At 40.1% G+C, this 26904-nt stretch overlaps 3 protein-coding genes and 1 long non-coding RNA gene across 4 annotated transcripts; 2 read left to right on the top strand and 2 right to left on the bottom strand.

Moving 5' to 3' along the window:
- Positions 1 to 2941: 2941 nt before the first annotated feature.
- On the bottom strand, positions 2942 to 4551 carry LOC135622589 (ethylene-responsive transcription factor TINY-like). Its single transcript, XM_065124568.1, has one exon. The coding sequence runs from the start codon at positions 4009 to 4011 to the stop codon at positions 3280 to 3282; it is 732 nt and encodes a 243-aa protein (XP_064980640.1). The 5' UTR covers positions 4012 to 4551; the 3' UTR covers positions 2942 to 3279.
- A 1396-nt stretch (positions 4552 to 5947) lies between these two features.
- Positions 5948 to 18906, top strand: LOC135622586 (vesicle-fusing ATPase-like). Its single transcript, XM_065124564.1, has 21 exons — positions 5948 to 6310; positions 6912 to 7007; positions 7103 to 7187; positions 7270 to 7320; positions 8761 to 8931; positions 9068 to 9222; positions 9315 to 9423; positions 10906 to 11005; positions 11097 to 11152; positions 11703 to 11768; positions 11844 to 11926; positions 12074 to 12207; positions 14528 to 14738; positions 16610 to 16741; positions 16821 to 16881; positions 16958 to 17017; positions 17107 to 17165; positions 17381 to 17468; positions 17689 to 17811; positions 18361 to 18426; positions 18576 to 18906. The coding sequence occupies exons 1-21, from the start codon at positions 6123 to 6125 to the stop codon at positions 18711 to 18713; spliced, it is 2232 nt and encodes a 743-aa protein (XP_064980636.1). The 5' UTR covers positions 5948 to 6122; the 3' UTR covers positions 18714 to 18906.
- A 170-nt stretch (positions 18907 to 19076) lies between these two features.
- LOC108953756 (uncharacterized) lies at positions 19077 to 24260 on the bottom strand. Its single transcript, XR_001979677.2, has 3 exons — positions 21181 to 24260; positions 19527 to 20102; positions 19077 to 19409 (listed from the first exon to the last, which is right to left on the bottom strand). It is a non-coding gene; the product is annotated as an uncharacterized LOC108953756 (long non-coding RNA).
- A 555-nt stretch (positions 24261 to 24815) lies between these two features.
- LOC135622587 (beta-glucuronosyltransferase GlcAT14B-like) lies at positions 24816 to 26832 on the top strand. Its single transcript, XM_065124565.1, has 4 exons — positions 24816 to 25713; positions 25790 to 25865; positions 25947 to 26062; positions 26141 to 26832. The coding sequence occupies exons 1-4, from the start codon at positions 25137 to 25139 to the stop codon at positions 26638 to 26640; spliced, it is 1269 nt and encodes a 422-aa protein (XP_064980637.1). The 5' UTR covers positions 24816 to 25136; the 3' UTR covers positions 26641 to 26832.
- The last annotated feature ends 72 nt before the right edge of the window (positions 26833 to 26904 follow it).

Raw genomic sequence — 26904 nt, 5'->3', positions numbered from 1 at the left:
CCCAGTTCCCTCACTGTGATTAGATTCTTGGGAGATATGGCCGATCGAGGACAGCAACCTGCACTCTAACATGAGATTTTTCGTCTGGTATTTTGTTGTCGGCATGGGTTGTAAGGTATATATCGCATTCCGTCGTTTCAAAAGGGCTTCCGGACTCTTTTATTATTATTATTTTGCACCAATTGACGTCCTTTGTCTTCTTGGTGATCGGAATTCGGTGAAGCTCTGTACGTGCATCATCAGTTCATTATTCTATGAGCTTTGAGATCATAAAAAATACGACAATGGGGACGCTTCATCTTGTCTTCTTGCGAGGATTTCATGTCTGGGTGTGTCGATTCGCTCGGGTCATCAAGCATCAAAGCATCTTATATAACAGCTCTTCCTTCCGACTGCTGGTGTTGGCTTCCTTGTCTTTTGTTGCAGATGAGAAGCTACAGATCTGTTGCGTTTTGGCCTTTCTGCATGGTGTCATGTCGTGTAGCCATGGAGGAAAACAAGACGACGATATTTGGATGCATCGGATCCAAAATCTAATATCATTAAATGGATCACGTCTACTAATTATAAGTGAGAGAGAGAGAGAGAGAAGATTGCATGATGTGCCATTTGCAGCATGCAGATCGTAGTTAAACTTGAACGAGATAATGGATCGACAAAGACAACCACTGCTGAATCGTTTCTGTCTGTGCGTGGCTGGCTATTGCACCGAAATGTGACTTGAGCAACAGAAGAGCAACATAAGTTGGCTGCAGGTTAAGCACATGCCATGAAGCTCTCCTCCATGTGGCAGGCACACAAAGTTGGGTCGATCGGCGAGGCCGCAGCAGTCTTCCCTTGCTTGCTTACGCCACTGCCTAACATCGCAGCGTCTCTACGGGCTCCGATGAGCCAGTGGGGTTACAGTGGGCGCTATGTCTCGGTGCAAAAGACCAAAGGACGACGGAAGGAGCACGGACTACGGACGGAGGCTTTTGGAACTTAGCAGCTCCGTGGAAGATGCGATACAGCCCGAGTCACAAAAAGCCGATGCACCGTCGTCGACACCCATCTTTATGGTCCTTTCCTTTCTACTGTGCCGCTACGGGGAGCAGTGGGACAGTCCAACTCTAGGCTTTCCAACTGCCCTCCACCTGTTTGTATAAATTGGTCTACGAGGTATGTTTGGCGAACCACATCTGCTGTGGTAGGCACCTGGTGCGCAGGACTTTATGCTATTCATCTACGAGCATGATTGCTGATTTGGGATAGGTAATGTTAATATTACATTGGACGATAATGTCGATCTGATCCAGTTGGTCGATAGGATTGAGTTTGATCAATTTTGATGAAGAAGGGAACAATATCATATCATAGTCGGCAATCATTGGGCGGAGGGAACGTTTTGAAATCTGAACTGTAGTCAACGTCATTGTCTTGACCAGACAAAGCATGTTGCGGATGCCATCCAGCTGCAAAAAGCGTGCTTTGCCAGCGTCATGCTGTAACCCACTCCAAACTTCTCTAAACCTCCCTTTTTGTTAGCAATAATTGATATGGTAAGTCACTGCTGAATATATATATATATATATATGCAATTGGTATATATAATTTGTAATATGTATTTTCATTTGGCAACCATCATCAATTAAAAGATGGCACCTAAGTTTGCCACATTAATATGCGTGTTAAATGAGGCTTCAAATTTAGAGTTCCTAGCTATATTTGTCTTTTGAATCCATGTGGACCATCTAACACAACCCCTACATTCCCCAAGAGAAGAACCAAAAAGAAGTAGTAAGAAGATTGAGTAAAGCCTTTTATCTTCACCTTATCAAATTGGTTTGTCTTTGCTTTGTGCATTGGATTGCAGCTGTATATTTCATTTTTTTCGGAGAACATATAGGTGCCGAGGAAAGATGGTAGGCTAAGGAATCTATTGCTGCTTTGTTTTCTTCTTTTCTCGAATAGAAATTAGTAATGTAAATTGGTGTACAAGTCAATTTTTATTATGTTCATCGATTGTAAATTTATTCATGTATGTCGGAGGATAATGGTAGTGCTCATTGGTTAATTAATCAGACTAGACCTTCTGAAAATTATATTATCTGGAGACAGATTTGATCTCAAGAACTATGATTTCTTCTGTGCTCCGAGTTTTATATATTTTTGGAAAAATAAAAATAAGTTGGACTTAGCTTTAACACTTTGTCCATTAACTTGAGAATTTGTGCATGACTATAAATAATAGCCAATAACTTTAAAGGTTTCTCTAATAAATATAAACAGCCAATTACTTGATAATTCTTCTCATCTATAAATCAGTGAGAGGGAAGTTAGGTTGCTGATGATGAGCACAAAATTCTTTGTGGCATCAATAGAAAAAGTTGTAATATCCCAATCGTTTAGGATCAACTATAATTTTCTCGTGATTTCAAGGAATTACTTCACAGCATTTGATGCCAAACAAAAAAAGTAGTTCGAATTGGTGCATATTAAATTCAATAGAGATTTGTTTTTGTCACGTTGTGCATCATTTAGCGTACAATTTAGACAGCAAACTTTATGGAGGCAATTATTCAATTGAGGCCCTAACCACATTGTTTCCCCACTGCGACCTTATTCCACCTGTCGATTGCTTTTGGAATGCAGTTTCATGCTTGTTATCTCATGCAGATGATGAGCACTACAAATTTGGTAGCCATTAAATGCAGGGAGAAGGAGCATGAACCTGATGTCCCTCGATGCCAATCCCTGAGTAACACTTCAATCATCCAAACATAAGTTTATGTGAATTTGTGAAGGGAATGTAACATAAGATAGCAATTCTTGCGACTTAGGTTATTATATATATATATATGTGTGTGTGTGTGTGTGTGTGTGTGTGTGTGTGTGTACATAAAGACCTCAAGCTCTGAGAATTGGCAAACAAGCCAAAATTGAAGGAAAGCAGCAGTAAATATGAGAAATAATGGCACCCATTGGAGCAGAAACTTTTATATGCACACAGGAAGACATCATACTGCATTGTGAATGCTAATGATGTACAGGAAAGATCAACCGATGAAGTACATGGTTTTAATTGAATGCAAGGAGAAGATGGCTTGTATGCATTTTACGTTCAGCCATTGCAGTGCGTCTACAATTATTCGTAGAATGACAACAGGAGACCGTTGATCGCTGTCTCCTCCAATGGAATCGCTTCCTCATCTTGCAGAGTTGTTTGCAGGCCCTCCAACGAATGTACAGTGACTGGAGAGAGGTGGAGGAGAAGGAACCATGTGTGTGTGTGTTTCGAGTTCATGAAAAGTCCCAGAAGGGAGCTTCCAAGCCAGTGGATGCGTTGACTTCCTGCGACCATATTGGATCAGGGAAGAACTCGTGGTCTTCTTTGCCCTCCACCCATGGCTGCGGGTAGGTCCATAGGTCCACCGTGTCATGGAAGATGAAGTCGCCCTCTAGCGCAGCAGAGTCGAACAGTTCCTCTCCGAGCCGCGGGAGCTCCACTATCTCGCCCAGCTCATCCGTCGGCGCCGCGGCAGGCTTCTCCTCCGGTGAGGACGACGGCGACGGGGAGGAGGCGGCGCTTCCTGGGCTTGCTGGATCCATGGCGGCCGCCCGTGCGGCGGCCTCCCGCACGTCGCGCGGGGAGAGGGAGGCGGGGCGGGGTAGCGTGCCGGCGAGGTTCGGGAAGTTGAGGATGGCGGCGGCGGCGGAGGGGCCCTTGACGCAGAGGGCGGCGGCGTCGTGGGCGCGGGCGGCCATCTCGGGGGTGGCGAAGGTGCCGAGCCAAATGCGCGACTTCTTGCGGGGCTCCCGGATCTCGGACACCCACTTCCCCCACGCCCGCATCCGCACCCCGCGGTATACCGGGTGCCGCCTGCTATCCCGTTCCCGCTTCCGCTGCTCCGTGGTGGCCCTGCCCGAGCTCCTCCTCGACGACGACGAACCCGAGGAGGAGGAGGAAGAGGATGTCGCGCTGGTTTCGGACTCGGAGGATGCCCATTTGATTTGGTCGGCCATAGGACTCATCAAACCGCTTTGGAAGGTAAGGCTAACGTCTCGGAGTCCGCAAGGGGTCGGCGGATGGGAAGATACCCTAAACTCTGCTGGACCGTCGTCTCTGTGAATGATGCCGAGAGCGAAGGCGCAAAGAGGCGAAGTGGTAAGTAACTACACGATGGTCGCAAAGCACAATGACTCCATGTCACTACATTACATGGGCGTCATCATGATTCCAGTGCTTGGGCACGCACAGAGAGAGAGAGAGAGAGAGAGAGAGAGAGAGAGGCAATGAGGAGGAAGAGAGGGGGTGGGAAGGGCTTTAGTAGAGCAAGGGGGAGGAAGGAGCCAGGAGGGTGTCGAGATAGGGAGGTGGGCCGAAGCTACGGGCAGATGACGCAGCGAGAGGTGCATGCATGGTGTCCGCCCGAGCATTTGAAGGGTGACCACGCAAGCCACCCAATGTGGGACGTGCACCGCCGCTTCCACTTCTCTGCCGTTTTCACCTCCACTTCCTCCTTCCTCCCCCCCACCCCCCCATCTGTAACGTAAGTGGACGGACTGAATCACCCCGGAAAAAGGTCGCCGGACGACGTCTGCCCTCTCACACGCGATCTTTTATCGTGGGTCCCTGTGGCCCCCTGTGTTAGACCAGTGAGACGTTCCATCGTACCTAACAGTTTTGGGGCGACTCATTCCTTTCGACATAAATAGCAATATCGAAAAAGTAACAGCTTTTTTTATGTTGCAACACGTGATAAGAGAAATCTACGGTGGGTAAGCTTTCATGAGGATGTATGGAGAGGTGCGAAGCTTTTGTCCATGCCAGAGTCGCGCATTAAACGTGGCATGGTTGATCGACGTAACCACGTCGATCCATCAACCCAAACGAGCCACATTTATGACGTGTGTCTATCCATCGTGATGGCAACATCGCAGCCCGCATTAAGGCAGACAACACGTCGGCAACGATCTAAACTCGGAGACCTCATCCAGCGGAGCAATAAATCGACGCTGGCCTAGAACATGGCGATGTGCACCAGCGCCACTCTCACGGTACATCCCGCCGATGCTTGCGCTGTTCTCTGCAATTCCCAAACCTGATGATCAAGACCTCGCACTAATCATTTGGAGCTTGCTGATGTTTTGATCAAAGCTCGAACTACTGCATCTGTCTTTTACATTCTATGCCATGTGGATAATGACAAGTTTTGATGTGAAGGGACCTAACCATACCGATACGACCCGAGCGTTAGGTGAATAAATCATAATTTTGATCATCCATCAGTAATTGGAGGAAATATGGGTGCGTGCTGCATTTGCCAGGGAAGCAGTGGATTCATCTCGGAGTGATGTCCTAACGGCCCGTAGCTGCCAGATGGGGGAAAGCTCTCAACATCACGGGTTTGCACACACTGCCAACCGCACAAATCACCCGCGCAAATGCATCCGATCAGAGGCTTAAATCCGCAACCCGACAAGATTTAGCAGACCGCTTGTTTCGTGCCCGCTGTACCTCGGTGATTCTCCTTGTCCCTATGGCAAACTATCAAACCTCACTTGCCGTACGTGTTCTTTGCATCCTCCAAACTCTGATCAGATCAGCCGTCTTGGGTTCTCCAGGACGGTGGCGAGAGGCTGTTAGGAGCGTGTAGCAGTCAGTCATGGCATGGCTCCTTGGCGTTAGGAACCGAACGGGGCCATGTGACGCACCGAGGCATCCACGTGGAGGGCGGCAGGCGCGGTGCGTGGAACCTTCTCGCGTGGGTTTGGATCATTAACGAGTAGCAGTACAGCTCATTGCGAGCTCCGAGCGTTCCTGTAATATGGGCCGCCCTACCATGGCGATATGGATCTAAAGAGGGTGTGGTGATAAGCTCCGCTTTGGCCCATGCCAAGAGTTCATCACGTCTTGCACGAATCTTATAGACCAAGAGTACGTATATAAATATAGTCTTGCACTCATCATAACGGCGCAGACCATTTCTTCTGAACGAAGTAATGGTCTCCTCTATTTTCTCTCCTCCCTCTTTTTCCATTTCCCTCGTTTGATCGCCTCCGAGGTCTTTTCCTCCCTCTCTCTTGCGCTATTCCTGTCAGGAACCCTAACTCGCCTGATACTTGCTCCGCTGCGATCAGCCATGGCGGGTAGGTTCGGATTCGGCGCCTCGTCGGCGGCCGACTCCATGACTGTGGTGAACACGCCGACCCAGGATCTTGCCCTGACCAACTTCGCCTACTGCTCCCCCGCGGACCTGAACAAGTTCGCCACCTCCGGATCGAAGCACGTCCTCATATTCGTTGGAGATTCCGTCGTCCTCACCCTACGATATCCTTGATTTTGTCCATCCAATTGCGTGGACGTCTTTTGAGTTGTTTTGTTTGAGATAGTAGTGAGATCATTTGACTTATCATCGACAAGGATCGAGAATGCAGCTGTTGGTACCTTAATTTTCGAGATATTGGTTTCTTGGTTATAGAATTAGATATAACTATCGGGTTTGCATCTTTTATCCATGATTCTTTTGATTCCTCGTCAAGAAAGATCGAGTATCCATGATTATCGGGTTTGTTTGTTCTTTAATGTTCAAGAACATCGTTTCTTGGTTTTAGGATGTTGATTTGATCGCCGGATTAGCAACTTTCTCTCACGATTCTTCTGACTCCGCATCAAGAAGAATCGACAATGCAGTTGTTCAAACTTTAACTGTCAAGATTTTGGTTTCTTGATTTTGGAATGTTGATTTGATCCAAGATTTGCAATATCTAAATTGTGGAACTGAATAAGGTATGATGGTGTTAAGCACCTGCTTATGTTCATGATGCTGGACCAACTTATTGCTTCTTGTGCTGTTTTACGGACATAGATTGATCCGATTCAATTACACATGATTATTTGTTGTGTGACGTCAACCTTAATAAAGAACTACTGCTCACCAGAACATTCCTAGCGATCATATTGCTTTGAATGCCATACAGCGTCGTCATACAAGAGTTTCATCCGGTGATCAAATCTCAGTTAGCAGGTATGCATCCTTCACATTAGCTAGCAATTGCATAGATATGGCTTAATGAGTTGTGTTATCAAATTTTTCACCTTTATTGTTGAATGTCCTTTCAGATTTGTTCCTCCGGATAACTTTAAGCTGGCATTACTCACACTAGAGTTGGATTTTGTTAAAGGCAAGACTAATAGAACGGAGCAAGTAAGATTATCTTGAGATTCTTTTGTTAATCTAATCCCATGCTTGAATGCTGCTGTCTTAAAGTGCAAACTCTATGTTGTAGCTGGATGCTGTACTTCTTGCTCAACAACTTCGGAAAAAATTCATTGACCAGGTAAGACATCAACACTTTTATTCTGAATTGGCTTATATTTAGTGATTATCATCTTCTACGATTATAACTTTCTTTTTTTTTTTTTTTGCATGTGATGTTTGACCAACTTGCTCATGTTGCATAGCTAGTTGGGTGATGCTCAAGTTCTTGAACTCAACAACTTGATTGTTTCTATGTTTTTTGGTTTATTGTGATCTAGCTGCGTAGAGGCCCTTATAAGATACAGTAGTGGTATCTTTTGAGGTTTTGTATTTAGAAAAAAGGACTGGAGTGATGGGTTTGAATGTGGTATGATGAACATCCACTTAGGCTAAAGGGTCTTTATGTAGATGCAGAGGACTGAGCAGACCTTTTTTTGAAAGCAGTGGTTTTAGGCTAACTCGAGTGGTAGAACGATAGACTTAGACCTGTTTGACTTGAACTAAGGACAGAAATGTAGTTTGGATTTGATGAATAATAAATTAAAAAGGAGTTGGAAGCTACTGTTCTTTAGCCAGTAAAGGGGACGAAATGAGGGTTATTGAACTAGAAGAATATGAGTGTGCATGTGTGTGTGCATCAACGCATGGAAAGGAGATTAATCTGAAAAGAAATATGAGTAATGGAGAGAAAAACTGTATTATACCTACTTTTTTAAATGAAATGTAAGAGCAACATACACAGACAAATAGAGAGTGAACTTTAGAAATCCCTCCTATATTTTATGGAATCATTCTTTTGTCATGCAACTCGATGACATGGCTTCCAGAACTTTTACCTTTCTTTCTTCTTGTTTCTTATGTTTTTTTTCTCCTCTTCTTTAACCTGAGTGTTGAGTTCTTCTTTGCTGCAACAAATACAACTTCTGCAATTCAATGCTTATTGAAGACTTCTCTGTGAAAGTCATAGGAACTATGTGCTTCAGATTAAAAAATCAAGATCAAATTCTTAAATATGAAACCACTGAAATATGATGTAATGTTTACATAGTATTTCTATACAATTTTCCCAAATGGTTGTATCGATCCACTTGCTGGCAAGCATTTTGTAATTTCATTGTCAAACCATCCTAAAATTGCTGATTTTTTGATGACATAACTGAGATTTATTAAGGAACTTTTGGTACAATAAGATCTATAATCTGTTCTAATATATCCACTTTTGTTTAGACCCGAGGAAGAGTTGAATTAATAAATTTGTATACGATGGTTCTTGATAAAAAGTATCCATGTCGAAACTGATCACAGGTAGCAGGGTGTTCAAATGGAATTATCAATTATGGGCAAGCATACTTTTATCCTTGTTGCGTTGCCTGTGAACTTTGTAATTAGAATCATCATAACACATTTGTATCAGGCCTTCGGCCTGTTTCAAAAACAAGCTTGTTTGATTATGCCTTAAGTCATTGTGGGATTTGGTTTGTGTAATTTTAACTTGACGCTATTTGATATTCGTACACAGATTATGACAACTGGTCAAAAGGTATTATTTGAATATTGTGGAACCAACTATATATTTACGGTTAGTCAAGCTCTGCTTGAGGGACAAGATGATTCCAAAGGCGTGGATAGAGGAATGATATCCATGGAGACATATTTTGTTTTTGAAGCTTCTCCAAATTCGGGCATTAAGGTTCTTTTGATATCTTCCGTTGATTTAATCTTTTACCAAATTTTGTGAAAGGGATTAACTCTGACACTCTTTTCCATAAGTAAATGCGAAAAATTTGCCATGAGAATGATATGTATATATATTGTATTTCATACAGATAATTAATCAGCGTGAAGCTGCTAGCAGCAAAATATTCCGTCATAAAGAGTTCAACCTTCTGAAGCTGGGAATAGGAGGACTAAGTGTTGAATTTACAGAAATTTTTCGAAGGGCATTTGCTTCTCGAGTTTTTCCTTCCCATGTTGTTAGCAAGTAACGTTAACATTTTTCTGTGAATAGATTTTTGAGTTTGTTACAGAAAACTTGTCAAGTATGGATTCCTTTCTGACTACTGTATCCTGCAGATTGGGTATCAAGCATGTGAAAGGGATGCTGCTATATGGACCTCCTGGTACCGGCAAGACACTTATGGCTCGTCAAATAGGGAAGCTGTTGAATGGAAGGGAGCCAAAGGTTTGACTTTGTGGTTAAACCGTTCATTTTCTGGCTAATCGGTTTGACTTATATGCTCAAAACCAATTCATGCATTCTTCTGATTCTGTTGGCATGACTTCTTACACTTAATATGTTTCAGCATTTCTTTCCTTTAGGAATTATTTTCATGTGTTCTATCTGATATATGAAAAAGTCTATACCTATATTTGCTAATGACTATCAAGAACTCTCTATTTGAAATGTAATAGTAGATATTCATATAAGTTTGCTTGGGTTAATTATGATGGATAGTATTCATATAGATATGGGGTAAACCACTCTATAGTTAATGTCCAACTCGGATTATTGATACAAGTCAGTCATGGATCAGTTAACCATCCAGCTGATTTTCTATGAATAACTTTTAAGAACATGTACACCTTAAGTCGGCGTTCTTACAAATGCTTGTACCAAATGCAGTGATGGACTTCTAGTTGTGGACAAGGGTCTAGTGGGCATCTGTTAGGATGCTTGGGTATACCATGATTTTGGTACGAGTATTGCATAAAATTAAATATGTTAGCAACAAATGATTTAGTTACCAACTCAAAGCCATCAATAACATGCATGGGAAGATCAGAAAGGTGATAGAAAAATAGATTTGAGGATGAGAGCAGTGACGGAAGTGCACCTTAACAAGGATTCCTTTTTAACTTCCAAACCGGGTTCATCTAAAAATTTTCTTTAAAAATATAAACAAGTAGTCAGGTGAGCAGTCTAAAGAAAAATGGGTATTTTACATTAGGAGACCAATTTTATTATTCTTTTGCCAAATTAATTGATAGTTTATAAATGTTCCAGTTTCCACCTTCAACTCGTTTGGGCTAGGGAAATACATGCTTTGTGTGACTTTGCTTTGTACCAATTATCGATTCATGAGTTCAATTATACATAATGAAAATAAATAAATAAAAAGGAAAGACCTAAGTTTGCAAGAGTGGGCACAATCAGTCATGAAATTTATTTAATATGAACAATAATAAAAATTTGCATATTAAACATGTATGCATCTTTCACATTTATAAACTAGGAAAGGAATGAAGGCTAGAAATCTTGTCAAAGAAATAGGGTAGATTGTCAAGAATGAGCTAAATGACACATCGCAATTGCTGGATCTAAGCATCAGAAAGATAATCATCTACTTTTGAAATCTGGATATGAAAATCTGTACCTTATAAAAAAATAAGGTTTGAAATTTTGCTTATAAATAAAGCTGAGAATTAAAATCAACAATTCTAGTTTTAGATTTTGTTGTTTGGTTTTGTTCAAAAAAATTACTATACCAATGAAAATAAGGTTAGGTTTGGTTCTTACTGTGGAAACCATCAGCAGCATATATTTCTCCAGGCTTCATTGCATTTATTAGTCCATTGTTCAAACAGTTATTGTGTATTTTGGTTGCTGATCTGTTTATTGTCCAATACATGCCCACTTAAATATAAAATATTTCTTTAACTTTAGATTGTTAATGGGCCTGAAGTCTTAAGTAAATATGTTGGAGAAACAGAGAAAAATGTGAGAGACTTGTTTGCTGATGCTGAGAATGATCAGAGGACTCAAGGTATGCAGTTGTCTCTTAATTATTTGATTTGTTAAATTTACAGTGTTTTTTTAGTTCCCTTGCAAAACATTATTCATGTGATTATTTCCAGGTGATCAGAGTGACTTGCATGTCATCATATTTGATGAAATTGATGCTATCTGTAAGGTAGATACATTTGGTACTTTTTCTAAAAAGTTTTCTTTCTTGCTATCATCACTTTCCGAGCATCGTGATTTTTTTCCATCCTTTGGTGATTCCATTTATTAGCTTCTATATCGTTCTACTTTTTAGATAGTTCTGCTTGCATCTGACACATCTTATGCTACTGCTGATATTCTGCATACATTTATTTTCATTGGTCCAACAGTGTGATCAATTCCATCCGATTGTGGTGAAAAAATTAAAACATATATTGCACCCTCATGTGGGTGTTATGTGTTGTATTAATTATTTGTGGAATTCTTAGGTGGTATTGGCAATTTGGTTGAAATGTAAAGGAACTTCTATTATTTTAGAACTTTTTTTGTTGCCCTCCTTTTGTAGTGTATCTGAGATGGATCATTGAAAATGTTTTAATTTGGAATTTATCCACCATTTTTTTTTGTTAATCAAGATACATCTTTTATTAGAAGATATGTTTGAACTTTTTTCTGAATATTGAAATTTTTTCCAGAAATGGACTTTGTTGCTAACCTTTTAAATATTGTAATTGCAGTCAAGAGGGTCCACTAGGGATGGTACTGGAGTTCATGACAGCATTGTCAACCAGCTCCTCACAAAGGTGAACTTTACCAAGGGTTACATAATATCATGACACTCAGGACCTTGATGCTAACATAGTGTTTTTGCATTCTAGATTGACGGTGTTGAATCTTTAAACAACGTATTGCTGATTGGAATGACCAATCGGAAGGATTTATTGGATGAAGCACTGCTAAGGTCCATTGCTCATCTTGTGATTGCTTGATTTTGGAAAATATTTTGAAGTTTATTCCGTTGATTTCTTTCTGGTACCCATATGTACTTGATCCTGCTTTATGTTGCAGTTCTACTTTATCCTTCTCATTTGATGTGCTCATTTTCTAGGCCTGGACGCTTGGAGGTTCATGTTGAGATTAACCTCCCTGATGAGAACGGTCGCTTACAAATTCTCCAAATACATACTAGTAAAATGAAAGAAAATTCTTTTCTTGCAGCGGATGTGAGCCTTCAAGAGCTTGGTATGTAGTCCTAATTTGGTCCTTTTGGTTTCTTTATTGAATGAAGCCTGCCTTAGCACTTGAGTTCTATCTCTGTTATCATCGTCTTAAAATAAAATACAAAATCCATTGTGGTAAATTATTCCTGAATATATCAATTTGTTAAATAATGGATTTTAGAAAAATTGAAGTTGGACTTAGGAAGTGTTGTTGAATAAGTTGGTTGCTTGGATCTCTAATGTTTTACAATGAAAGGGTGAAGTTGGTTGTTGAATAAGTTGGTTGCTTCACAACATTCACTGTCACGAGATTCATATGTATAAGATTGAAGTTTTTCTCGTTGTGAAGGGGACGAATGCTTTGAATTTTTTTGTTCATCGTTAATTTACTCTCCTAGTTGGATATCTAATTTTGTTCTACTTTTGGTCTAAAATATTGGACCATGCTTGGACGTGAGTTAAAAATTTGCGGTTATTGGCATTGCTTCTTTAATTTTCAGCAGGCTGTGCCACTGACCATTTATTTAGCCAGTTATGAACAATACAATTTGACATCCAGTGTTTACACATCCAGTCTTGTATCTGTCTCTTCTCATCTATCAGATAGTTTTCCTACCTGGACATAACCCTCCACCTCCAGAACTTATCATTTTAAATATCACATCAACCTTTTCACTGTTTTCGTTGGTCCCTAACACCTTTTCATGATTCCCTGGCCATACACTGACCTATCTATGGTGATGCTATTCTTCATTTTGCATTTTAAGAGGACCAATCATCCTGTGCCTCTTGTGCTCTGCTTTCTCTCCCTTCTCAAAGGTCCTTTGTTTGATCCCCTTTGCCTGCTTTTTGCCAGCATGTTGTCTAAACAGGCATGAAAGAGGTTGGAGGGGCAAGACAGAAAGCTTGGGATTTCTGTTAATTGTCATGTGATATTTTGTACATAATATTTATGGAAGCAATAGGAATAACAATGTTCACAGTAGCTGCTGAGACATGGGAGAAACAGAGTCGTGTTTAATATCTAGACCTGCTTTCTCTAAAATTACCTAAGTTATCACATGATACCTTTGGCCATTCCTCGGGGACATCACCGACTGCAAAAGATCTAACTGATTGTCAATGCTCTTAAAGTTCAAGTTATACAAACCATTTACTTTTCGGAGAACATTACATTTATTTCAACTCATATAAATCATTTACTTTTCGTGGAACATTACATTTATGCTCTAAGAAAGTTTTGTGGACAGATAGCAGCTTTACTGGTTTGTTAGTTGCTCACACATTCTGCCAGCATTTGTTTTGTATATGTATTTTATGTTTATTTTGGGAGTAAATTTTGATCATGTTAGCAAGTATGACATTTGTTAGTAATATGTACATAAACTTATGAAGGTATGCTTCATGATACCCACAGATATGAACTAGGTTTGAGCTACATGGATTATTCTTGGCCATTGAGATTACTGTTAGTTTTATGTCTATCTAATCACAACTTTTAATGGAGATAAGGTGTTTAAGAATTGTGTTAGGATCATCAAGAAGTTCGATAAAGGATCTTGTGGTTGTTTCTGATGGGAGAACATGTAGATGTTTTAGATATCTCATTTATGGAAGCTAATCTGCAGATTTTTGCATCATATATGTTTTATTGACTCATGTCCATGCATGTTTTTTCTACTTCAAATGCTTTGTGGAGGAAAAAAAATCCGAAAGCTGGTTATGGTGTTGGAATGTTGTAAAAAGCCAAAGAACATGCAAATGCTTTGTGAGAGATGTGAACACTGATCACATGCACATGAAATGAGGGTTGTGGTATATGAGAAGGTCGTTATCATGGTTGTTAGTGTTCTAACCCAATTGGAAAGACAAGTAGGATGCCAAGATGCTTGAGCTTTATATTTTTAGTGTTTAGAACCCTATTTTCTTTGGAATGGCAAGTGTTGTTGGCAGGAGACGGATGTCATAGAACATAATATGCAGGATGTAATTGTCAATAAGGATGATGTGAATCATAATATTGAGAAAATTTAGGGTGAGATGATCTTTTTTTTGTTGTATGTTTAGTCAATTGGCTTAGTTTTTGCTTTTTGTTCCCCTCTTTTAGCAGTTTAGTGTTCTTACCATTAAGTCACATGTACATTCAAACTGAGACAAACATCTATTTGTGCTTTCTTCTGATTTCTGTAATTGTTCTCTTCTTTTAATGGTTCAACAAATAGGATATTTTTGATGATTGAGCTTATGCATGCACATCTTAAGATTTCTTGGATGTATGAATGGGGGTATTGCTACAACATATATTTGGTTGATAATTAATTTTTTTCATGTTGTACGTGCAGCTGCACGCACAAAAAATTACAGTGGAGCAGAATTGGAAGGTGTTGTTAAAAGTGCTGTCTCATTTGCCTTGAATAGACAAATAAGCATGGATGATTTGACTAAACCCTTGGATGAGGAGAGCATAAAAGTCACTATGGATGATTTTTTGCATGCTCTTCATGAGATTGTCCCCGCTTTTGGTGCATCCACTGATGATCTTGAACGTTGCAGGTATAATTAACTTTCCATTTTATTCTTGTAAAGCTGGTACACATCACTACATAGCAACACTACTGTTGGGACATTCAAGGCCAACAACCTTCTATAGCCACTCTGATAAACGCTTCACACTCACTGAATGGACACATCCTCCACTCCAAGATGTTCCCATTTTAAGTGGGGAACTTATGCCTGCCTATTCCTGGGCTCAACCTAGAATCCAAATGCTTCTTGTTCTCGTGTCAGGAAATGATTTAGATGATACAAAGTACCCAAGACTTTAAGAGAGCAATTTTTGTGGATAAAACCTGTCTTACGTGTTGGAACCTTCTAAAGATATTGGATTTTTTTTAAAGAAACATTTTTACTAGGTAAAAGGCACTCAGCTATTTTCAGTGACTAATTTTGCATGAATGTGGAGTTCTTTCACATGCTATAGCTAGTTGGTTTTGGGGTTGATGGGAGTAGTGAAACACCTTCAGTGTTGATTTCCTTCTCGTCTTAAAACTCTGAACATTTCTGAAGCAGAAACGGCTCCTAGCTTCTTCTTAGAAGATACATCTATTAATTGTAGACCTTCTCATCTTAAAACTCTGGACATTTCTTCTCATTGGAATTTGCAAACTTGGATACGGTGCTGTTTATGGTTTTTCTGAGACAGTTGATCCATATAAAGGGATAGTTGCCATAATTTTGTTCTTGCTTTTGAAATTTCAAATAGAATTCTCCAGGTGTTCCTGAAGGGGCCACAGGGACCTGATTGTGCCAAACAGCCCTTGATATGCACTATGTTCTAGTCACCCTGGATTTAGGTGCATGCTTCATTTGTGACTAAGTTGGTCAAGCATTTTTCTGAAATGCATATATGCTAACAATATTTTTCATCCAGTTCTAAGTCATAATGGCTAATCATGTCAAAATCACTTGTCAAACAGATTTAAATTTTTTCTCTGTACTATATTTTGTGGTCAATGTCTTACCAACAATGTGTTTGTTTAATCTTTTTGTGCCTCTAGTTTTTTTTCATTCTTTTGTCATTTTTCTGCAGAACATTGAATCTTTGATTGGATACTGTGCCTAGTTTGATGGTGGGGTATTACCTATATGCAAAAAGTTTTCTTTGCTTTTTTTATCACTCTTTTTAACTATTCTGTTGGTTGATTGATTGAAAATTAGCCTTTGCTACGTAAGTGGGGTTTAAATAATGTCATCATAAATATAAAAAAAACACTTCAGAAAACTATGTTGCAAGAGCTGTTAAAGAATTTTGTTCATGATTTTGATATTTCTAAAAACCTGATCCATATTAAATGGTGTTTCTACAAGGTTTTATATATGAGTACCATTTTCAGAACTGGTTGAACTGCTGTGGTACCATTATATCAGTAGAAGACCAACTTGTTCCTGTTCAGTATCATCAGAAAAAAATAATACAAAGTTCACATACCAATGTGTATTCCTGAATAATCTCATTTTTCAATTATTCAACCATTTCATTTTACCAAGTTCAACGTTAGCCAGATTAGTCAACATTTATATGTTTTGATGCAACAACAAGATGTTATTTGTAACAAGTAGTTTTATTTTGATCCTTGGTCAGACTGGAAATGCCAATTGGTATCTACCAGTCGGACCAACATTTGAATCCTTAATTTTTATTTGCAATATTTGGTTTCTACCACATTATTGTAAAATTAAAGTATCAAACATCATTAGGCTTCTAATGATGAACAAAGGTTTTTGTAATGCATATGGCTTAAAACTAAATTATCCGTATCTTTTCCCAGCAAATGTTCACTCTATTCATTTGTTAAACACGAATTGGATCTCAGTTTTGTTTTGATTACGGAGTATTATATCTTCAGAACTTGAATGGCATGCAGGCTTAATGGCATTGTTGACTGTGGTGAGAGACACATGCACATACATGAAAGAGCTATGCTTCTCGTGGAGCAAGTGAAAGTAAGCCAGGGTAGCCCACTTGTTACATGCCTTTTGGAAGGTCTTAGTGGCAGGTAATTTACAAGAGTTATTGTAAATGATAAAATCTGACTGTGCTTAGCATTTTTATATATAATAGTTCTTTGGTGTCAGTGGCAAAACTGCAATGGCAGCTACAATTGGCATTGAGAGTGATTTCCCATTTGTCAAGATTGTAAGTTCTCATTTCGGATGGTCAGAGTTCCTTGGTTGTTCTTTTGTTCTAATGATCGATACCTTTCGTGGCGTAGATCTCTGCAGAAACAATGATCGGTCTCAGTGAAGGAAGTAAATGTGCACAAATTGTCAAGGTTAGTATGAGCCCGATATTGTACTAGTAGAACTATCTTTCTGAAGCTTCAGCAATTAAACTCAAGTAGAACTATCTTGTCTTTCACAGGTTTTTGAAGATGCTTATAAATCTCAACTAAGCATCATAATTCTTGATGATATTGAGAGGTAGTGTGATTCATTCTGATTTTTTTCCAGAGATTCCTAGTATTACTTGAACATATTGGACTACAGCCTCAGAACCTCATTCCATGTTAAACTTGATTTCTGATAGCCAATTCTTGACTAACCTCTATTTACATTTAGGAAAGTAAACTTGTATTGCACTCTGGTTCTCTTGGTATATAGTGAGTTGACAATTCTTGCGATGTTCACCTCTTCAGGTTATTAGAGTATGTTGCTATTGGACCGCGCTTTTCAAATTTAATTTCACAGACATTATTAGTCCTCCTGAAACGGCTTCCTCCAAAGGTTCTCTTATTATTTTCTGTATTATGGTTCTCGTTGAACTCATCGAACAGTAAAAAGAAAAAAAAATGGAAAGAAAAAAGAAAGCTATATCACTGACTTCAATTGTTATATCCTCTAGTTTCTTTTTGTCCCAAAGTTGCTCATTGTGATTTTTCCCATCAGTGAACCATAGTTTACTGTAGCTATTTTGTTTGTTTTATGACGTCTTAATTTTCTTCAGGGTAAGAACATGCTGGTAATAGGGACAAGCAGCGAGGTGGGATTTTTGGAGTCTCTTGGTATATGTGATGCATTCTCTGTTACATATCATGTTCCGAGATTGAACAGGGAAGACGCCAAGAAGGTAAAGTAACATGCCAACAGATATGTTTAAGGTCGTGCCCAGTTTAATTTTTGGAGGTGTACAGAAGGCTTGAGCTGTATTTCCTCGTAACCATTTATTACAATGGTATTTCCGAAGTCAAACTGATAGATGCATGAACATAATACACAACCAAGGAATGAATAGTAGTATCCTGTTGTTCATCTCATTTATTACATGTTTGCTTGCTGCTTTTCCTTGGGATTTATTTTTTCTTCAAAAACTATGAGCCAATTTTGTCATGTCTATGGAGTCATACACTGGATCAGGCATTTTATAAGAAGAATATAGTTCTTTCAGGTGACATTTCAGGGATTTTGAATCCAGCCAGCTCAAAGAGAGCGGCTATGTGACTTAAGCAGTATATAGTTATTTGTTAGAATCAATATATATTTATTATGTAGGACCATTTGGCACTTACTATAGATGTATCTAAGGGCAAAATCTTTTTGATGTCAACGTTTAAGTATCCTGAGGAGTATTTGCTCCTGTTTTTTTATTTTTTAACCTCAATTCATGATATCTGTCCAGGTGCTGCAAAGCCTCAGCGTATTTTCTGAAGATGATCTTGACTTAGCGGTTGAAGAACTGAATGATGTAAGTTATTATGTTGAGTATAAATTATTTGCTCTACATCCTTTCCCACTTTTGCTGTAAATTATCTCTCACAATCTTGTTATTGGTCACATCACATAATCGAATCAAAAGGTAATCACTGATCTCTATGTTTATGTGGACTGTATCAGATATCAATCAAGAAGTTGTATATGCTTGTGGAGATGGCTGCACAAGGATCCGATGGAAAAAGTGCCGAAGCTATTCGTTCTGGAAAAGAGAAAATTGACCTTAACCATTTCTATGATATATTGCAAGATATATTGTAACTCTGCATCATATCACAATCTTTTGTTTTTTTGTCTCTTTGTCTTGCTTTTTGTGTTCTCTTTCCAGATTTTCTTTCTTACAAGCAAGGTGAAGTGAAAGAATGACATGAGTAAGCAGGAGTTTAATTAGATTTGGCACTTCAGTTCCATCCTCTTAATCAAAGTTGGAGGTCTAGATACAGCTTTTAATCAATTTTGCTTATGAATTCTGTGAGATGTCAATGACGCTGAGAAAAGCGATTGCAGGAAGTGGATAAAAAGATCAGATAATAAAATTAAAATTTAATTTATAAGAAAGAAATTTCAATTAAGTTTTCACGATCGAAGAAAAATATAATATTAAATTTATATGTATGCAATGCATTGATGATTTTAAAAAATATATATAATTAAAAATCCAACATATTTTAAGATAAGTCATTGTCGTGGAAGCCGCCTGCATTCATGATGTTCTACTTTCCATAACTAGAATGTTGCGTATAATAGCGGAAGATAAGCCGGCCTTTGGGCCCCTCCCTATCTGCTGCTGGTAAAATTGGCCCCATCTTGAAAATGCTGATTCTGATTTGTATAGGAAGCAGTAGAACCTGTTGATTTAAAGACCAGACCAGACCAGACCAGACCACGCCAGAAATGTTGAGGTGAGGCGCACAAGTACCATTACCTTCAGAATCTCCCCACCCTTCATCGATGTTCCTGTAATAATGCAAGTAGACATTGTTCAAATCATTGCTCAAATAATATGCCTCTATCATCTTATTAGACCAACAAGCAGAGAGACCAAAATTAGTGACAGAATACCCCAAAGATTACCTGCTTCACAACCATCTTGGCCACCAGCATAAATTTACTGGGTAAACTATCATTGCTTGATGAACAATGGATGAGATCATATCCACCTCCTTGGCCTGATAGTCTGATGGATTCTACTCTCCACAAAACTCCCATCACAACTCAGCAAGAGGATGACAGAATATCCACCACACCCGGTATGGAAAGATGAACCTTCACAAGCTTCGATGCCTATCTCCAACATTGGGAAAAGGTCAGAGAATTAAGATGTTGACATGAGAGGTGTATGTCTGTCTTCTGCTCCCCATAATTGAGATTCCTTTGGATGCTTATCTTGGTGGCGGCGTGTGGACAGCACAAACAATGAAGGGAGGTCTCTTCAGGAACCAAAAAAAAACAAAGGCCTATAAATAAGCACCAACCAAGCAAACACTCATCCCCAAGAACACATCCCACAACTCTTGATCTTTCTTGTAGCCTTCTGCCCTCAGTTATCTCATTCCACCTCAACATGTCAACCTGTGGCAACTGCGACTGCGCTGACAAGAGCCAGTGCGTGTAAGTCATCATCTACTTCGACCCTTCATCTTGTGTTGCCTATGTTTTAGCATCGAGGACATGTTGAGTTGCACCGAGAATAATGGATTTATAATCCTCTATGCATAAAATTGTGATACCAAAACATTTAAAAAAAAAAAATTGGTATATACACCTCATACCTAATTACTCAAAGTGCTCAATCATTTATATGTTTTGGTAACTAATGAGTGATCAAATGTACAAAATAACTCTTCACGCTGTGGTAACATATGCAGAGAATTCAAACAGGTCTTCCATGCCTTATTTATTCAATCACATAAAGCACTAGATTGAGATAATTAAAAAGAATTTGATTTGACTTGCAGGAAGAAGGGAAACGGCTATGGAATTGAGATTGTTGGGGCCGAAAAGAGGTATATAAGTTCTTTTTCTTCTAATTTTTCTGTGTGCATATGTGTTAGCTACCCAACCTCCTTTCCTGGGGCCCAATCTGATATTTTACATTTCATGATGAACTTCCTAACTTGTTGATCTTTTTATTTTTCAAGTGACATAAGTGAGGGGCACCCAACATATGTATGTGAAAAGAAAATATAATTAAAAATAAGCTATATTTTCAAAAGCAGAAAACAAAGATGATGACAGATACATCATTAGCCAATGTTCTAGCATAAGTGAAACTTAACTTAATATTGACTGGAAAGTGCCCTGCTTTGTTTAGAGCTACCGTAACTGTATTTGATAACTTCAAATAATTTTCAAAGGTAAAGCATAGTAATTAAATCTACAAGGTTGTATACAACATATTTAAATTTGACAGTTGTTGACCATTATTTTATTACGATCATGAATATGAAAAATATATACGATGCCATACCATCTCCACACACCTCAATTTTTCTGGAATGAAAAAATCTTAATGTTTGCTTTCCTATTTATGGTTTGAAAAAAAGATCCAATTTCTCATTTCTAGTTTCTCTGGCATAACTTGCAGGAGATGAGGTATAACACATAATATTTCTCGATGATTTATTTTGATCATATAAACCAGAAGACGACAACATACAACAACATAACATTTAATGTGCAGAAATGCTAGTTAGAAGAAAAGCATCTAAAACAGATCAACACTTACAGTTCTTTCATGTAATTTCTTCAGCTACTTTGACGATGTGATCAATGCCCCAGCAGCTGCTGAGAATGATGGCATGTGCAAGTGTGGTCCTGCCTGCGCTTGTGTTGACCACAAATGTGGCCAGTGAAGTACTTATCAGTAATAATATATAAAAATTGGAATATGGAAAAAGTGTGGGGTATTACTATTATGTTTGATTAAATAAATTGGGTGTGCATGGCTGTCTATTATCAGTGTCATGTTGTCAGATGGGATAAGGCTGTATCTGCCTTGTCTACCTTTGTATTAAACATTTTTATCTATCCTAATTAATAAGAAAATATTGGTATTAATTTGGTTGTGAATTTCAGTGGTGATAAGTGACGCTTCTTTCACCAGTCAAGCTCCAAGTTGGTACTGAGAACCTATCCTTACATGGTCAATTCTGCAACAGTCATGCACTAAACTTACAAGCAAAAAGGCAAAGACAGTAGATATTACTTCTGTTTACAAAATAGAGTCAGTTCATGAGTTAATCTCCATATATGTCCTGGTAAAAGATTTATAGGAAGAAACTATTTTGCCTAAAAACAAACTTGTTAATTGCTAAGAAAATAATCATATCAGCAGCAGAATCTGTATTTAATAGCTAAGTGTATTCTCAGAATTTCCATTCTGTTTGAGAGCTCAAATTTAATGTGAAGAACATGTATCCTCAATTCCTCTTCATCTTTAAAGGAAGAGACCATGTGTGTACTTCATTCTTGAATCAAGAACAATTGCATCAACCAACAAAAGATCAGATACCTATTTTTATTTTTTTATAAGTTATGAAAAAAACTCTTTAAGTTGTATGCTGATCTCAGAAAATGTAAACCTAGTAGGGCAACCCTTATTCTGGCATGAGGCTTACCAATTCTTAAGCTACAAATAAAGTGGAGCAATTCCTAAGCTGAGATGTGAAGTTTTGGCTGAAATATAATCCCAGTGTACTGAAACATTGACCAAAGTCAACATCCTTTCTACACAATCTGGGCCATAGACTCCTGGATACCATGAACCACATTAAGGGGTATAAATGTTTAGCCATCAAGAACAGTTTCCCAGTCATTATCTATAAACCCACATCCAGATGTCAACAAATAAATAGTGTAGATAAAATAATAGTACATAAAAAAATGACTGCCCAAAGTTCGACCAACATAAGAAACTCAGGACCTTCAATGATGAATCTTTGCGTGAGAACAATTCGATTGCTATGGTAAACCAGTTCATCCTAACCATATGCTTTGAAAAGGAAGATGGAGAGGCAGCATCATCTACAACGTTCACCCTTAAAGTATTGTTCACTACCTAAACTTCAATTCTTATGAACTAGTGATGCTAATAGACAAGGTGCCATAAGGGGCAATGTCCAACTCAAGTTGGATATATTAGGAACTTCTGCAAAGCAACAGGGTGGAAAATAAGATAAATAGTCTAAGAATTAGCATCTAGATAATTCTGAAATACATCCAAATCCCCATGAGACTCAAAATTTACCTTGTGTACCTGTGGACTTCTAATCATCAGATGAAGAAAATGAGAAATTAAATTTGCACAGGGATGGATGCCTTACAAAAGATGTGTGAGGAAAGAAACAGAACAGAACAGAACAGGATGCAAGTTAAAATTACGACTGCCTGTAGTCAATTCATGCATAGTTATTAACCTAAATTTATCCAACAGAATATTTGTAGCATTTCCAAGTTTACCTAACTGATATGCAACATCCAGGCAACTATTAAGATTTGCTAATATATCTTCACCTGAAGCAACCCATAAGTGAGTGTTATGTGCTACAATCATAGTGACTCATGAGAACTTGTAGAAAACATCAGAGAGTGGAGTCTTTAAGTTCATACACACATCAAGAACAATAGACACAAGGAAAAACAGGACATCCTTGAGTAATCCTAAGAAGCACTAACTCGCTACTCACATGATATTTTGACTAAAACTCAGAAACTATACGAACCAAACAGAAGAACCAAAATGAAACTAAGCAACTCTTATTTTTCTCTATCCCGGCTCTCCTGCGCTTGATCTAAAGCGTACCCCCAAATTAGGATGGTATCAAAGAAAAATCAGGCACGAATCACGCAAAGTACACATACACATAATGCAGATTTTATCAATAGTATCAAGCAAGCATCCTTGTACCACTCAATCGGATGTTGCAAGAACGATACCGAACCCATCACACAGCACGGAGATCAAGAAACCCTAATAATAAACCTTTGAAATGGATTCCATGTCAGGTGCCATGCATAGACGTTTACAATGGCCACCCAAGAATATTCAAACGATCCTGTCGATCATATCCAAAACCTCTCAAATTTATAGAAAGATTGTAGCAAAATAATTCAGAAAATTTTCATAGTACATAATATTTCAGCGACAAGAATCAGGGAAGGAAGAAAAGACGGGAACCTTAATGATCACATACGAAAGGTAAATGCAAACGGGTTCACCAGCAAAAAAATGAAAGGGGTTCTTCGAAGGATCGAGGACAGAACCCGGATTTGCTCATCTATCGCAGAAGAAACCCACAAATACCCGATCCATCACTGAACTATCCGGCTCCTCATTTCCCCTTCCTCTTTCAAAACCCTCGCATGACATCCAACGAACAACCAATGGAAAGCAAAAGATCAAAAACCCACGTTCCTCCCTCTCCGATGCCGCCGATCGAAATCACAACCAAGAACGGGATCATTTCGCAAACCCGAACAATGTCGGCAAGCCCATCCGGAATCTTTCTCGCGTTACCAAGCCCAAGAAGCCCTTCTAACCACAAAAGTCCCCAGACGCGCCCCCGCCCCAAACCGATCTAAGCTGCCTCGTCACCCCCAAAAAAGAATTGCTAAAAACCTACGATCGAGGGGCAAATTTACATGGGAAGGGATCATTCTTACCTCCTCCTCCTCCTCCTCTCGGATGGAACACCTCCTCGCTAGGGTTCGGGTCGGTGTGTCGCGACTCTTCCATCTCGCTACCTAGGACGTGTGCTTCTCTCCAACGAAAGCTTGAATAGTCGTGCGAGGAGAGCGGCAATCTTGCACGAATTGGTATATATATATATATATATATATATATATATATATAATATACCAATTCGTGCAAGATTAAAGAAAAATATTATAATATTTGATTATAATATTCTCCTCATATGAATTAGCAGCATCAAAGAGAAACGAGCGACAAAGACGTAATCATATTGACCCTCCGACGAGCGAGATGGACCAAACTAGCAGGACCGGAGCGACGACTCCAATGACAAGCCGTCGGACGACCACATCAATGTATCCAACACTATCGACAAAGAAGCACGTAAGTAATTAGGCGTAATGGCGTTATGGACTGGTCTTACAAATGGCTGCCGTCTCCGGTGGATCAAATGCCACTTCTCCCCTTTTCTCACACATTTATCCTCACAAATATTGTATTTGCCCCCTTTTTATTCTCTTTATTTCGTGGCTTAAATGCCCAAGCGTTTCCGATGCGCGTGCCCAGAGGCGTTTCTCTTCCCACTTGTGACAAGTCAAATGCTTAATATGAATACGAAACCATAAGGTGGAGTTTAACCGAGAAAGGAGGCTATTGTAGCATATAAGAAGAAGACGAAGAAGAAGAAGGCCGCTCGGATTGGGCGGCGATAGGATCCACTTTCTATGTGGTTCTCGTATCCCGTAGAACTACTTCTGGTTCCCTTCTTTATCTCCTTCAACTATCCCTATCCTGTTTTGTTATGATTCATTCTCGTGTTCTAGCATTGCCGACGCCTTATTATTTCTCCGAGCCCTCGTGCGTCATCTTCTTCCCTTTCCTCTTCTTCTCACCCTAGTCTCTCCGTTGGACTCGTTCCCTCCTTCACGTGTGCAGTACGCTGCGATTTGGCACGAATCTGAGCTGCACAGGAGGAGGTTGTGGCCGTGATGGAGATGATGAAAGCGAAGATTCCTCTGCTACACTGTGCCATGGATAAAAGATGGGTGTGGGCTGTGATGCTGATCTCAATTGTCCTCGTCTTCTTCGCCGCCGCCTCGAACATGAGCATCCTCTCCTCCATCCACACCATGTACTTCCTGACCAACGCCACGACCCCTGCCATCGTGGAGTCCACATCGTTCCCCGCTTCGACGCCGCCGCCGCCTGTCGGTTCCCCGATTCCCAGGTTGGCCTACTTTATCTCCGGATCCAAGGGAGATCTGGATCGCCTGTGGAGGACGCTGCGGGCGCTGTACCATCCTCGGAACCTCTACGTCGTGCACTTGGACTTGGAATCTCCGGCGAGCGAGCGGCTGCGGTTGATTTCGCGCGTCGCCAACGAGACCCTCTTCGCCAAGGTCGGGAACGTGCATGTAATCAAGAAGTCGAACCTGGTTACCTATCGAGGGCCGATGGTGATAGCCAACGCGCTCCACGCCTGTGCTGTGCTTCTCAAGAAGGGCGGGCAGTGGGACTGGTTCATCAACCTCAGTGCCTCTGATTACCCTCTCGTTACACAAGACGGTGAGCCTCCTCTCACACTTGTCGGCTTTCTTGTAGACTTGCAGTGTACGTGACTGGTTTTTGTGTCTGGTGGCAGATATACTGCACACCTTCTCGTCCTTGCCGCGGAACATAAGCTTTGTGGAGCACACGAGCCGATTGGATTGGAAAGAGTTCGTAGAATTGCTTAAATTGTTTTGGGCTGAGTGGAGTGTGCTTCTTCTGTTGTAATGTTCAGGCGATTGTTTTTACAGGGACCAGAGAGCGAGACCTTTGATCGTTGACCCTGGATTATACATGAGCAAGAAGACTGATATCTTATGGGTAAGTCAGAGAAGAGAGACACCGACTGCATTCAAGCTGTTCACAGGTACTTGTTGCTGGAACTTTGGATCCACGACTGAGAGATTTCAGGCGTTGACGGTGGGGTCGTCACTTTTTCTAACAGGCTCTGCATGGGTTGCTCTGTCGCGGGAGTTCGTCGAGTTCTGCGTGTGGGGATGGGACAACCTGCCGAGAAGGCTCCTCATGTACTACACCAACTTCATCTCCTCCTCCGAAGGCTACTTCCAGACAGTGATCTGCAACGCGCCCGAGTTCTCCAACACCGTCGCCAACCATGACCTTCACTACATCGCGTGGGATGTGCCGCCGAAGCAGCACCCGCGCGTCCTCACCATGGCCGACATGTCTAAGTTGGTAGGCAGCAACGCTCCTTTCGCCCGCAAGTTCAGGCGGGACGAACCCGTGCTGGACAAGATCGACGCGGAGCTTCTTGGCAGGGCTAATGGAAGCTTCGTCCCGGGTGGGTGGTGTGCGGGTAGTCCGCCGTGCTCCGAGGTCGGGGATCCGACACGGCTCCGGCCCGGACCGGGGGCTCAGAGGGTAACTTTGCTGATGGATGGGATTGTTCGGTCCAACAAGTTCGGCCGGAACCAATGTAAATAGAACGTCTCGGCGTTGATGCAGCAGAACTGCAGCCTGAGTTGAATTCATTACAAATATCTATCTGTGACATTTGCCAAGATCTGGACATTCAGAGGGGGAAGAAAGATCGGCAGATGCAGCTATTGGGAAGTGTGAAGCAAGAAAACATTTGATAGCGTATGAATAAAAAATGTTGAATCATCAGCTTTTGCATGGCATCGCCAATTGCAACACTTTTGCTGGAGGAATCCTGTTGGGCTTGAATTTAATATGTTAGATGGGATA

The sequence above is a fragment of the Musa acuminata genome, chromosome BXJ2-9 (assembly GCF_036884655.1).
Source record: "Musa acuminata AAA Group cultivar baxijiao chromosome BXJ2-9, Cavendish_Baxijiao_AAA, whole genome shotgun sequence".
Lineage (NCBI taxonomy): Eukaryota > Viridiplantae > Streptophyta > Magnoliopsida > Zingiberales > Musaceae > Musa > Musa acuminata.
This window is presented reverse-complemented; position numbering and strand designations above follow the sequence as displayed.